General features: G+C 42.2%; 1 protein-coding gene across 1 annotated transcript in view; it reads left to right on the top strand.

The window, feature by feature from the left end:
- Positions 1–14,065, top strand: part of TEX11 (testis expressed 11) — a gene marked incomplete at both ends in the record, with an annotated part of 446,038 nt that overhangs the window by 347,833 nt on the left and 84,140 nt on the right. The window contains one exon of the mRNA XM_079764448.1: positions 6,684–6,754. Within this exon, the coding sequence (XP_079620574.1) occupies positions 6,684–6,754 (71 nt within the window). The remainder of the gene's footprint in view (positions 1–6,683; positions 6,755–14,065) is intronic.

Below are 14,065 nucleotides of genomic sequence, written 5' to 3'. Positions count from 1 at the left end.
TATAAGTATATCTCTAGTGACACATGATCTCGCTCATCTAGGGGAAATGATGAACAACATAGACTGATGAACAAGAACAGAACCAGAAACAAGGAGGCATTGATCGGACTATCGGGCCTCAGAGGGAGGATAGGGGAGGATGGGGGGAGGGGGGAGAGATCAACCAAAGGTCTTGTGTGCATGCATATGAGCCTAACCAATGCTTAAGTTCAACAGGGGGTTGGGGCATCCATGGGGAGGGGTGTGGGATGGGAATGGGGGGATGAGGACAAATATGTGACACCTTAATCAATAAAGAAATTTAAAAAAAAAAGAAAATATGACCCATATATCTGCTGTCTACAGGAAACCCACCTCAGAAAAAAAGGACTCACACAGACTAATGGTGAAGGGATGGAAAAAGGTATTTCAGTAGAATGGAAATGAAAAAAAAGCTGGGGTAGCAATATTTATATCTCAAAATTAGATATCAAAGTGAAGGACATAACAAGAGATAAGGAAGGCCACTTCATAATACTAAAGGGAGCAATCCAACAAGAAGAAATAACTCTGGTAAACATATACACACCCAATACAGGAGCACCCAAATATATAAAAAAACTTCTGGAGGATATCAAGGGAGAGACGGACAGCAATACAGTCATAGTAGAGGATATTAATACCCCACTAACACCACTGGACAAATCCTCTACAACAAAAAAATCTATCTATTTAAAACCCTAATATGCAAATAGACCGAACGGCAGAACAACCAGTTGCTATGACATGTGCTGACCATCAGGGGCACGTGTGGAACATGGCAGCCATTGGCAACAGCAGGATGATGGAGCAGGTGAGCGGGGTTGCCAGACCAAGGTGGAGCACTGGTCGCTGTCAACGGGACGAGCCACTGGTGCTTACTGAAAATTCTTTGTTCCCACACTCCACGGTCCCACCCAGTGCTTGCACCTGCTGCCAGCACCAGCCCTACTCACACCTGCTGCCAACGCCGGAGCCACCGCTCGCACCCACTGCCGGCCCTGATCACTAGGTGCCGTCAGCAGATGCAAGTGGCGGCTGCCAGCCCCAATCGCCCCTGAGGGCTTCTCCACCTCCCCCTGCTGCTGAGTGTGATCTGGGCAGCAGCCGCTGCTCACATATGCTGCCAGCACTGGCCATGATTGCACCCGCTGCCGGCGCCAACCCAATTGCTCTGCACTGTCAGCGGGTGCGAGTGGGGCCGGCGCCATCAGTGAGTGGGAGCGGTGGTGGAGGAAGTGGGGCTGCTGGCAGACAGGGGACTAGGGCTGCAGCAGGAGGGGCCGGGCAGGGTGCGGAGGATGGGCCGAGACCCACCCCTGTGCCCACGACAGCCTTGCGGCCCACAGTTCCTTTCAAGTTGCACGAATTTGTGCACTGGGCCCCTAGTAAGCAAATAAATTTCAATCCTAAATGACACACTAGTTCAGATGGAATTAATTGACATCTTCAGAACATTTCACCCCAAGCCACAGAATATACATTCTTCTCAAGTGCACATGGGTCATTTTAAAAGATAGACTGTATGTTGTTACACAGGCAAAGTCTCTTCAAATTCAAGAAGATAGAAATCATATCAAGCATCTTCTCAGATCACAATGGCATAAAACTAGAAATCAACTACAATCAAAAAAATCAAACACCTGGAGGCCAAATAGCATGCTATTAAACAATGACTGGGCTACCAGAGATATCAAAGAAGAAATAAAAAGCATCATGGCAACAAACGACACTTAAAACACAACAATCCAAAATCTATGGGACACAGTGAAAACAGTCTTTAGAGGGAAGTTCATAGCTCTAAAGGCCTACCTCAAAAAACAAGAAACAATGGTAATGAATTATCTAACCCTAAAACTCAAGAGTTAGGAAGAGAGGTACAAGAAAAGCCCAGTGTAAGCAGAAGGAAGGAAATACTAAAGATCAGAGCGGAAATAAATGACATAGAGACCAAAAAATAAATAAATAAATAAAACATCAACAAAACCCAGAGCTGGTTCTTTGAAAGGATAAACAAGATTGATGAACCTCTAGCCAGGCTCACTAATAAGCAAAGAGAGAGGACCCAAATAAACAAAATCAGAAACAAAAGAGGTGAAGTAACAACCGGTCCCACAGAAATACAAATGATTATGAAAAAATACTATGAACAACTCTCTTCCAACAAAATGGACAACCTAGATGAAATGAACATATTTTTGGAAAAATACAAGCTCCCAAAACTCAACCAAGAAGAATCAAAAACCAGAATTGGCCAATAAATACCGAAGAAATTGAAACAGCGATCAAATATCTTCCAATAAACAAAAGCCCTGGTCTAGACGACTTTATAGGGGAGTTTACCAAGCATTCAAAGAAGAACTAAAACCTATCCTCCTCAGAGTATTCCAAAAAATTCAAGAGGAAGGCACACTTCCAAGCTCTTTCTATGAAACCAGATTACCCTAATCCCAAAACCAGATAAAGACACCACCAAAAAAGAGAACTACAGGCCAATATCCTTGATGAACATAGATGCTAAAATCCTCAACAAAATTCTAGCAAATCGGATTCAGCAGTACATTAGAAAGGTCATACACCATGACCAAGTGGGATTTATTCTGGGGATGCAAGGATGGTACAATATTAGCAAATCAATAAATGTGATCAGTCACATAAACAAACTCAGAGACAAAAATCACATAATCATATCAATTGATGCAGAAAAAGCATTTGACAAAATCTAACACCCTTTCTTGATAAAAACTCTCAGCAATGAGGGAATAGAGGGATCATACCTCAACATAATAGAAGCCTTATATGACAAGCCTACAGCCAACATCATACTCAATGGGCAAAAACTAAACACATTTCCCGTAAGAACAGGAACAAAGCAAGGATGCCCACTTTCACCACTCCTGTTAGATATAGTACTAGAAATACTAGCCATAGCGATCAGACAAGAAGAAGAAATAAAAGGCATCCAAATTGGAAAAGAAGTAAAACTGTCCTTATTCAAAGACGACATGATACTATACACAGAAAAGCCCAAAGACTCCATCAAAACTACTAGACCTAATACATGAATTTGGCAATGTAGCAGGGCACAAAACTAACACCCAGAAATCTATGGCCTTTTTATACTCCAATAATGAACTTAGAGAAAGAGAAGGGAAAAACAACAACAAATCCCATTTACCATTACACCAAAAAAATTAAGATACCTAGGAATAAACTTAACTAAGGACATAAAAGACCTGTACTTGGAAAACTACAGGACGTTGAATAAAGAGATAGAGGAAGACATAAACAAATGACAGAACATACCATGTTCATGGATTGGTAGAATCAACATCATTAAAATGTCCATACTACCTAAAGCAATCTATAGATTCAATGTAGTACCTATTAAAATACCAATGGCATATTTCAAAGATCTAGAACAAACTCTCCAAAAATGCATCTGGAATAAAAAAAATACCCTGAATAGCCACAGCTATCCTGAGAAAGAAGAACAAAGTTGGTGGGATCACAATACCATACATCAAGCTATATTACCAAGCCACGGTTTTCAAAACTGCCTGGTACTGGCACATGAACAGACATATAGACCAATGGAATAGAATAGAGAACCCATAAATTGATGCCAGCCATTATGCTCAATTAATATTTGACAAAGGAGGCAAGAGCATACAATGGAGTCAAAACAGTCTTTTTTATTTTTTTATTGATTTCAGAGAGGAAGGGAGAGGAAGAAAGAGATAGAAACATCAATGATGAGAAAGAATCATTGATCAGCTGCCTCCTGCACGCCCCCCACTGGGGATCGAGCCCGCAACCTGGGTATGTGCCCTTGGCCAGAATCGAACCTGGGACCCTTCAGTCTGCAGGCTGATATTCTATCCACTGGACCAAACCAGCTAGGGCTCAAAACAATCTCTTTAATAAATGGTGCTTGGAAATTTGGTCAGATACATGCAAAAAAAAAAATGAAACTAGATCACCAACTTATACCATACACACAAAAAAACAAATGGCTAAAGGACTTGAATGTAAGATGGGAAACCATAAAAATCCTACAAGATTCCATAGGCAGCAAAATTGCAGACATATGCCATAGCAATACCTTTACAGACACAGATCCTAGGGCAAGAGAGACTAAGGAGAAATAAACAAATGGGACTACATCAAAATAAAAAGCTTCTGTACAGCAAAAGAAAACATCAACAAAACAACAAGGAAGCCCACTGTATGGGAGAACATATTTGCCAATGTTATCTCTGATAAGGGTTTAATCTCCAACATTTACAGGGAACTCATACAACTTAACAAAAGGAAGATAAACAACCCAATCAAAAAATGGGCAAAAGACCTAAATAGATACTTTTGGAAAGAGGACATTTAGAACGCCAAGAGACTTATGAAAACATGCTCAAAGTCACTAATCATCTGAGAGATGCAAATCAAAACAACAATGAGGTACCACCTCACACCTGTCAGAATGGCTATCATTAACAAATATGTACACATATAATACCTTAATTAAAAAAATTTGGAAAAAAAACAACAAAACAAAAACAAATAGACAAAGGACAAGTGTTGGTGAGGATGTGGAGAAAAAGGAACCCTCTGAACCTCCAGAACCCACTGCGTGCCTTTCTCCCTTCAGCAGGGATCGCAGACCTCACCTTTCTCTGGGCAAAATCTGACCTCTCCGTGAGAAGGTGCAGAGCTCGTCTGGGTCTGTGTATTCGTGCTGCTTGAGACCCGGTGTTTGTGGGTTTGCAGCTGGTCCCTGGGTGTTGTGGTTGTAGGGTCCCAGCAGGTGTCCTATTCTTCCCGATTGAAGGTAAGGCTAGGCTTCTGATCACAGCCACTCTCCCCTTCAAGATGGTGCAGTCTCTGCGGCAGAGTAGATCCCTCCAGGAGAGATTTCAGCAGCAGTGGAGTCTGCCCAGTCAGGGGAGCCCAGTCCAGCAGTCCCCAACAGTCCCTTGGAATATAGCTGTCCCTCACTCACAAATAGACACTCCCCGTATGTCCACACACTCTCCTTTTGTTTTCTCACACACTATCTTGCAGCCTGCTTTCCTGTCAGCAGCCATCTTTATATATCCCCATCAAATTTCTTAATAGTATTACTCCTTTGGGAATACTGTGTCATAAATTAAAATTGAAAGTAGGTGCAATCATCATGCTACTGAGAAATCTTAATAGTAAATGGGGTATTTGTAATGGTACTAGATTTATTATCAATAGATTGCATCCTAACATAATCAAAGCTGAAGTATTAACAGGATCTGCAGAGGGAGAGGTTGTTCTGATTCCAAGAATTGATTTGTCTCCATCTGACACTAGCCTCCCATTTAAATTAATTCAAAAACAGTTTCCCGTGATGCCAGTATTTGCAATGACTATTAAAAAATCACAAGGACAGCCCTGACTGGTTTGGCTCAGTGGATAGAGCGTCGGCCTGCGGACTCAAGGGTCCCAGGTTCGATTCCAGTCAAGGGCATGTACCTTGGTTGCGGACACATCCCCAGTAGGGGGCGTGCAGGAAGCAGCTGAGCAATGTTTCTCTCTCATCAATGTTTCTAACTCTCTATCCCTCTCTCTTCCTCTCTGTAAAAAATCAATAAAATATATTTTTTAAAAAATCACAAGGACAAACTCTAGACAGAGTAGGAATATTCTTAACTGAACCCGTTTTTGGACACTGTCAGTTATATGTTGCCTTCTCTCGGTTTCAAAGAGTCTGTGACGTTAAAGTTGTAAACACTTCATCATAAGGGAAATTAGTCAAGCACTATGAAAGTGTTTTTACTCTTAATGTGGTGTACAGGGAGATATTAGAATAAGTTTAATCAATTTATCAGTCATTGTTTTTATCAGTGTTCTTTTTATATCATGTTTTTGTTGTTTTTATATCATGTTCTTATTTTTTATATCATGTTTTTGTTGTTTTTATATCATGTCTTTGTTGTTATAGCATGTTGTTATTGTTTATTTATTAATCAACTTATTTATTATTTTTATATACATTTTACTAATTTTCTTCCATCTCTGACACTTCTATTATAGAGAAACTAGAGGCCCGGTGCATGAAATTTGTGCACTGGTGGGAGGTGTACTCAACCCAGCCTGCACCCTCTCCAATCTGGGACCCCTCGGGGGATGTCCGACTGCCAGTTTAGGCCCTATCCCTGTGGGACATCCCTCTCACAATCCGGGACTGCTGGCCTTGCCCCTCCAACTGCCCTCACCTGCCAGCCCGGTCACCCCTAACTGCCTTCCCTTGCCGACCTGGTTGCCCCAAACTGCCCTCCCCTGCAGGCCTGGTCCCCTCCAACTGCCCTCCCCTGCCAGCCTGGTCACCCCTCACTGCCCTCCCCTGCTGGCCATCTTGTGGTGGCCATCTTGTGACGACATGGGGGCACCCATCTTGTGACCACATGGGGGCGGCCAACTTGCAACCACATAGGGGCGGCCATCTTGTAAGAGGGTGTGATGGTCAATTTGCATATCATCTCTTTATTATATAGGATGGTGAATAGTAATATTAAAATATTTCTTCCAATTTCCTTTCAATGTGTACAAATCTGTGCACCAGGCCACTAGTAGAGATTATAATGGTAAGTGTTAAGCAGTTACTTTTCATAACTGTATTATCTCATGTTACCTTTCAGCTTGGAATTTGGCTGTGCAATGTAGCAAAGACCCAGTGACAATGAGAGAGTTTTTCATTCTTTCTTATAAGGTAAGTCTCTTCTAATAAATATCTCATTCATGTACTACAACAGGAATATCACCATTATGGCTAAATACAGAGTGGGATTGGCTTTTAATGTAGAAACTTTTAATATTTGTCTAAGCATGAATGTCCTAGAGAATTTGATCCCTACAGGGCACAGGTGGGAAACCTTTTTCTGCCAAGGGCCATTTGGATATTTATAACATCATTCGTGGGCCATACAAAATTATCAACTTATTATATTGAGGTATGATCCTTCTATTCCTACCTTCTTGAGAGTTTTTATCAAGAAAGGGTGTTGGATTTTGTCAAATGATTTTTCTGCATCAATGGATATGATTATATGGTTTTTATCTCTCAATTTGTTTATGTGGTATATCACGTTTATTGATTTGTGGATATTGTACCATCCTTGCATCCCCAGTATAAATGCCACTCGGTCATGGTGTATGATCTTTCTAATGTAATTCTGGATTCGAACTGCTAGAATTTTGTTGAGAACTTTGGCAGCTATGTTCCTGAGGGATATTGGCCTGTAATTCTCTTCCTTTGTATTGTCTTTATCTGGTTTTAGGATTAGGGTAATGCTGACTTCGTAGAAAGAGCTTGGGAGTGTTCCTTCACTTTGAATTTTTTGGAATAGTCTGAGGAAAATAGGTTTTATTTCTTCTTTGAATGTTTGATAAAACTCCCCTGTGAAGCCAACTGGTCAAGGGCTTTTGTTTCTTGGAAGTTTTTTTTATTACTGTTTCAATTTCCTCCATAGTTATCGGCGTATTCAGTTTTTTTATTTTTCCTGGTTGAGTTTTGAAAGGTCATATTTTTCTAGGAATATGTGCATTTCTTCTAGGTTGACCAGTTTGTTGGAATAGAGTTTCTCATAGTATTTTTTTATGATTATTCGTATTTCTGTGGGATCTGTTGTTATTTTGCCTCTTTCCTTTCTGATTTTTTTATTTCAGTCCTCTCCCTTTGCTTCTTGGTGAGCCTGGCTAGAGGTTCATCAATCTTATTTATCCTTTCAAAGAACCAGCTCTTGGTTTCATTAATCTTTTGCATTGTTTTTTTGGTCTCTATGACATTTTTTTCTTTTTTGATCTTTATTATTTCCTTCCTTCTGTTCACTCTGGGCTTTTCTTGTTGCTCTCTTTCTAATTCTTCAAGTTGCAGTGCTAGATGGTTTATTACCAGTTTTTCTTGTTTCTCGAGGTAGGCCTGTAATGCTATAAACTTCCCTCTCAGGACTGCTTTCACTGTGTCCCATAGATTTTGGATTGATGTATTTTCATTGTCATTTGTTTGCAGGATGTTTTTTATTTCTTCTTTGATCTCTTTGGTAACTCACTCATTGTTTAATAGTATGCTATTTAGCCTCCAAGAGTTTGAATTTTTGTGATTGTTTTTAATGTAGTTGATTTCTAATTTTATGCCATTCTGATCTGAGAAGATTCTTGATATGATTTCAATCTTCTTGAATTTGGAGAGACTTTGCCTGTGTTCCAATAAGTGGTCTATCTTTGAAATTAAAGCCATATATGACAAAACCACAGCCAACATCATACTCAATGGGCAAAAAGTAAAACCATTTCCCCTAATAAAAAGAACAAGACAGGGATGCCCACTCTCACCACTCCTGTTCGACATAGTACTGGAAGTACTAGCCATTGCAATCAGACAAGAAGAAGAAATGAAAGGCATCCAAATTGGAAAAGAAGAAGTAAAGCTGTCCTTATTCACAGATGACATAATATTGTACATAGAAAACCCCAAAGACTCCATCAAAAAACTACTAGACTTAATAAATGAATTTGGAAATGTAGCAGGATACAAAATTAACACCCAGAAGTCTATGGCTTTTCTATACACCAATATGAGATCACAGAAAGAGAAACTAAAAAGCAATCCCATTTACCATTGCAACAAAAAAATTAAGATACCTAGGAATAAATTTAACCAAGGAGGTAAAGGACCTGTACTCAGAAAATTTCAGGACGCTGAAAAAAGAGGGGAAGACATGAACAAATGGAAGAATATACCATGTTCATGGATTGGTAGAATCAACATCATTAAAATGACCATACTACCCAAACCAATCTATAAATTCAATGCAATCCTTATTAAAATACCAACAGCATACTTCAAAGACCTAGAACAAACTCTCCAAAAATTCATTTGTATTAAAAAAATATCCCAAATAGCTACAGTGATCTTTAGAAAGAAGAACAAAGTTGGAGGGATAACAATACCAGACATCAAGTTATACCACAAAGCCACTGTTCTCAAAACTGCCTGGTACTGGCACAAGAACAGATGTATAGACCAATAGAACAAAACAGGGAACCCAGATATTGACACAAAGGAGACAAGAGTATACAATGGAGTCAAAACAGTCTCTTCAATAAATGGTGTTGGGAAAATTGGACAGATACTTGCAAAAAAATGAAACTTGACCACCAACTTACACCATACACAAAAATAAACTCAAAATGGATAAAGGACTTAAACATAAGATGGGAAACCATAAAAATCTTAGAAGAAGCCATAGGCACCAAAATAGCAGACATTTGTTGTAGCAATATCTTTACCCATTCAGCACCTAGAGCAATGGAAACTAAGGAGAAAATAAACAAATGGGACTGCATCAAAATAAAAAGCTTCTGCACAGCAAAAGAAACCATCAATAAAACAACAAGAAAGCCTACTGCATGGGTGAACATACTTGCCAATGTTATCTCTGGTAAGAGTTTAATCTCCAACATTTACAGGGAACTCATACAACTTAACAAAAGGAAGATAAACAATCCAATCAAAAAATGGGCAAAGGACCTATATAGACACTGTTCGAAAGAGGACATACAGAAAGCCAAGAGACATATGAAAACATCCTCAAAGTCACTAATCATTTGAGAGATGCAAATCAAAACAATAATGAGGTACGATCTCACACCTGCCAGAATGGCTATCATCAACCAATCAACAAACAACAAGTGGTGGAGAGGATGCAGAGAAAAAGGAACCGTCCTTCACTGCTGTTGGGAATGCAGACTGGTGCAGCCACTGTGGAAAACAGTATGGTGTTTTCTCAAAAAATTAAAAATGGAACTGCCATTTGACCCAGTAATACCACTTCCAGGAATATCTACACTAATAAAAGAGAAACATGCAAATAAACCATTACTTTGCTACACCAAGCCACGCCCACCAGCCAATCAGGAGCAAGTATGCAAATTAACCCAACCAAGATGGCGGCCGGCCCTGGAGGTGAAGCAAGCAGGAGGCTTGGGTTGCCCTGGCAATGGAGGAAGCCAAGCTTCCCTCCCTCCCTGGCCGGCCCTGTCCTCCGCTCAAGGCTACAAAGTTTCAATTATAGAAGATAAATATATCCCAACAAAAATGGCGGCAACCACAGAGCTGGAAAGAGCAGGAGGCTTGGGTTGCCCCTGGCGATGGAGGAAGCCAAGCTTCCTGGCTGGCCCTGGCCTCCGCTCAAGGCTACAAAGTTTCAATTATAGAAAATAAATAAATCCTAGATACTTGCTTCTAGCTGGCCCTGGCCTCAGCTCAAAAAGGCACTGATTAAAAAAAAAAAAAAAAAGGAGGGGCTAGCGCGTGCCCCTGGGTCCGGGTGAGGCCACATGCCCAGGGGCCCGGGTGAGGCCGCGCGCCCCTGAGTCCGGGTGAAGCTGTGCCCTGGGTCCAGGCGAGACCAAACCAGAGGGAGTCGGACCTGCATTACCACCATTTGTCCACCATCCAGAGCTGAAAAGTCAGTGCCGACATGTACACATAAGGAACTGGTGGACATTGAAATTGGGTCTCAAAAGAACTGTTGGTCCAGAAAGAAACTCACTACAGACTGATTCATTTGCCTGTCAGCATAACTATTATTGCTCGTCTCACATTCGGTTCTTATAAGTATATTTCTAGTAACACATGATCTCACTCATCTAGGGGAAATGATGAATAACATAGACTGATGAACAAGAACAGACCCAGAAACAAGGAGGCATCGATCGGACTATTGGGCCTCAGAGGGAGGATAGGGGAGGATGGGGGGAGGGGGGAGAGATCAACCAAAGGACTTGTGTGCATGCATATGAGCCTAACCAATGGTTAAGGACAACAGGGGGGTGGGGGCATCTGTGGGGAGGGGTGTGGGATGGGAATGGGGGGATGAGGACAAATATATGACACCTTAATCAATAAAGAAAAAATAATAATAAAATAAAATAAATTTTTTAAAAAGGAGGGGCTGGGACCTTGGGTTGCCGGGGGGTGATCAGGCCAGGATGGGATGGCAGGGGCCGTTGGGGGTAAGCAGACCAGCAGGGGGGCCAGTTGGGGTGAGCAGGTCATCATTGGGGGTCAGTTGGAGGTGATCAGGACAGCGGGAGTGGCAGTTTGGAGTGAGCAGGCCAGCAGGGGGGAAGTTGAGGGTGAGCAGACTGGTGGGGAGGGAAGGTGAGTGCGAGCAGACCAGCAGGGGGGCGGGCAATTGGGACCAGCAGGCCAGCAGGGGGGCAGTTGGGGTGATTAGGCTGGCAGGGGGGGCATTTGGGGGCGAGCAGGCCGGCAGTGGGTGGCAGTTGGGGGTGAGCAGGCTAGCAGGTAGAGTGGTTAGGGGCAATCAGGCAGGCAGGCAGGCAGGTGAGCGGCTGGAACCAGCAGTCCTGGATTGTGAGAGGGATGTCTGACTGCCGGTTTAGGCCTGATCCCTGTAAATAGGCAGTAGGACATCCTTCGAGGGGTCTCAGATTGGAGAGGATGCAGGCTGGGCTGAGGAATCCCCCCCCCCCCCGTGTATGAATTTCATGCACCGGGCCTCTAGTATCCAAGAAAATGGAAACACCAATCAGAAAGGATATATGCACCCTTATGTTCATAGCAGCACAATTTACAATAGCTAAGGTTTGGAAACAACCTAAATGCCCATCAGCAGATGAGTGGATTAGAAAACTGTGGTATATCTATACTATGGAATACTACGCTGCTATAAAAAAGAAGGAATTCTTACCATTTACAGCAGCATGGATGGAACTGGAGAGCATTATGCTAAGTGAAATAAGCCAGTCAGTGAAAGAAAAATACCATATGATCTCACTCATATGTGGAATATAAAGAACATTATAAACTGATGAACAAAAATAGATACAGAGGCAAAGAAGCATGAAACAGAGTGTCAAACTACAGCAGGAAGGAAGGGGAGGGTTTCGGCGGGGGGGAGTTAAGAGATCAACCGAAGGACTTGTATGCATGCATATAAGCATAACCAGTGTACACAAGACACTAGGGGGCTGGTGATGGCATGTGCCAGGGGTGTAGGGGAGGCCACGGGGAGGTCAATGGGGAAAAAAAGGAGACATGTGGACTACTATTTGTAATAATTTAAACAATAAAATAATTTTTTTAAAGAAGAAAATGGGGCACTATGAATCCATAATTATTATTTGCAAACAACTTATATGTAATGATTCATTGAAAATAAAGTTCACAAGAACTTAGTCTTTATAAAACTTTGGTTAGAAAAATGTAAAATTCTCAATGCAAAGAATTAAGCACAAATGTCCTTATGCTGGAAGCACGCTTTCTGATAATTAATATGACCATTCAGAACAGAGGTGATATTTCCATAAGAATGTGCTTTATTTATGTCAAAAACTACTGAATGATAATTTTTTACTTTTATTCTTTCTGTTGTGGGAGTTGGAAGAAAAATGAACAGTGATTCTAAAGTGATTGTGAAAAGTTATCCTACATCCACCTCACCTTCCCTTCTCTCACCACTCAATATTCACCAGTGTCTACAAGTCCTGCATTATATTGTCTTTTGGATTATGTTTTATAATTGTCATCTGGGGGACATTTCCTAGTATATTACCTCAGGACCATATTTCAGAATTAGAAATTTCCTGTTGTCATTATCTTATACTAGAGGCCTGGTGCACAAAATTCGTGCACAGGGGTGGGGGATCCCTCTCACAATCCATGACTGCTGTCTCCCAACTGCTCGCCTGCCTGCCTGCCTGATTGCCCCCTAACCACTCCACTGCCAGCCTGATCGACACCTAACTGCTCCCCTGCCGGCTTGATGCCCCTAACTGCCCTCCCCTGCTGGCCTGGGCACCCCTAACTGGCCTCCCCTGCTGGCCTGGTCATCCCTAACTGCCCTCCCTTGCCAGCCTGGTTGCCCCTAACTGTCCTCCCTTGCAGGCCTGGTCACCCCCAACTGCCCTCCCCTGCTGGCCCAGTCATCCCTAACTGCCCTCCCTTGCCAGCATGGTCACCCCTAATTGCCCTCCCCTGCCAGCCTGGTCACCCCCAACTGCCCTCCCTTGCAGGCTTTGTCAACCCTAACTGCCCTCCCCTGCAGGCCTGGTTGCCCCCAACTGCCCTTCCCTGCAGGCTTGGTCCCCACCGATTGGCCTACGCTGCAGGCCTGAGTCTCCCCCCCCCACAACTGTCCTCCCCTGCAGGCCTGATCACCCCCAACTGCCCTCCCTTGCAGGCCTGGTCCCTCCCAACTGCCCTCCCCTGCTGGCCTGATTGCCCACAACTGCCCTCCCCTGCCGGCCATCTTGTGGTGGCCATCTTGTGTCCACATGGAGGCGGCCATCTTTGAGCACATGTGGGCGGCTATCTTGTGTGTTGGAGTGATGGTCAATTTGCATATTACTCTTTTATTAGATAGGATAATAAAAGCCTAATATGCTAAAAAAAAACTATCAACTTAAAAATTATCCTGCTATATTTGGTCAAACATTTAATTAACTCACCCCAAATGCCTTGGCAGTGCCAGATGAAATGATTTTGAGGGCCTTATATGGCCTGTGGGCTGGATATTCCCCACCTGTGCTATAAGGTATAATCTGAGAGCATGAAGCAGGTCTCACCATATCAAAATATCACTGACAACCATCATGGAGCCTAACGTTCTGCCATAAGTGACTTACTTGCCTTTGAAGAAATTTCAGTCTCTGAGAGGCCTATATTAAAATATAACTATCTTTAGGAGGGGAATCCTCTAACAATTTGTCAATTATCAAAATATTAGGAAGGTTTAAGAATATAGTATAAGTCTATAGGAATATAGAATAGATATCTGGGGACAACGGGGAGTAAAAAGGTTGCTAAAAAGCTTGGGCCTACTTTATAATTTTTCCTAGAGCAGGTTCTGTATGTAAAAATTTGTGAGCTTGTTTTCCAATTATAAGCATTTTTAAAGTTATTAACCTTCAAGGTAGAAGTTAAATGCCAGAAAGAAAAACAAACAACTGATGAAAGAATAAAAGAAGATACGCTAAAGAATATTGTTCAGCC

The sequence above is a fragment of the Cnephaeus nilssonii genome (assembly GCF_951640355.1).
Source record: "Cnephaeus nilssonii genome assembly, chromosome: X".
NCBI classification, from domain to species: Eukaryota; Metazoa; Chordata; class Mammalia; order Chiroptera; family Vespertilionidae; genus Cnephaeus; species Cnephaeus nilssonii.
The sequence above is the reverse complement of the archived record's forward strand: the minus strand, read 5'-3'. Positions and strand labels throughout refer to the sequence as shown.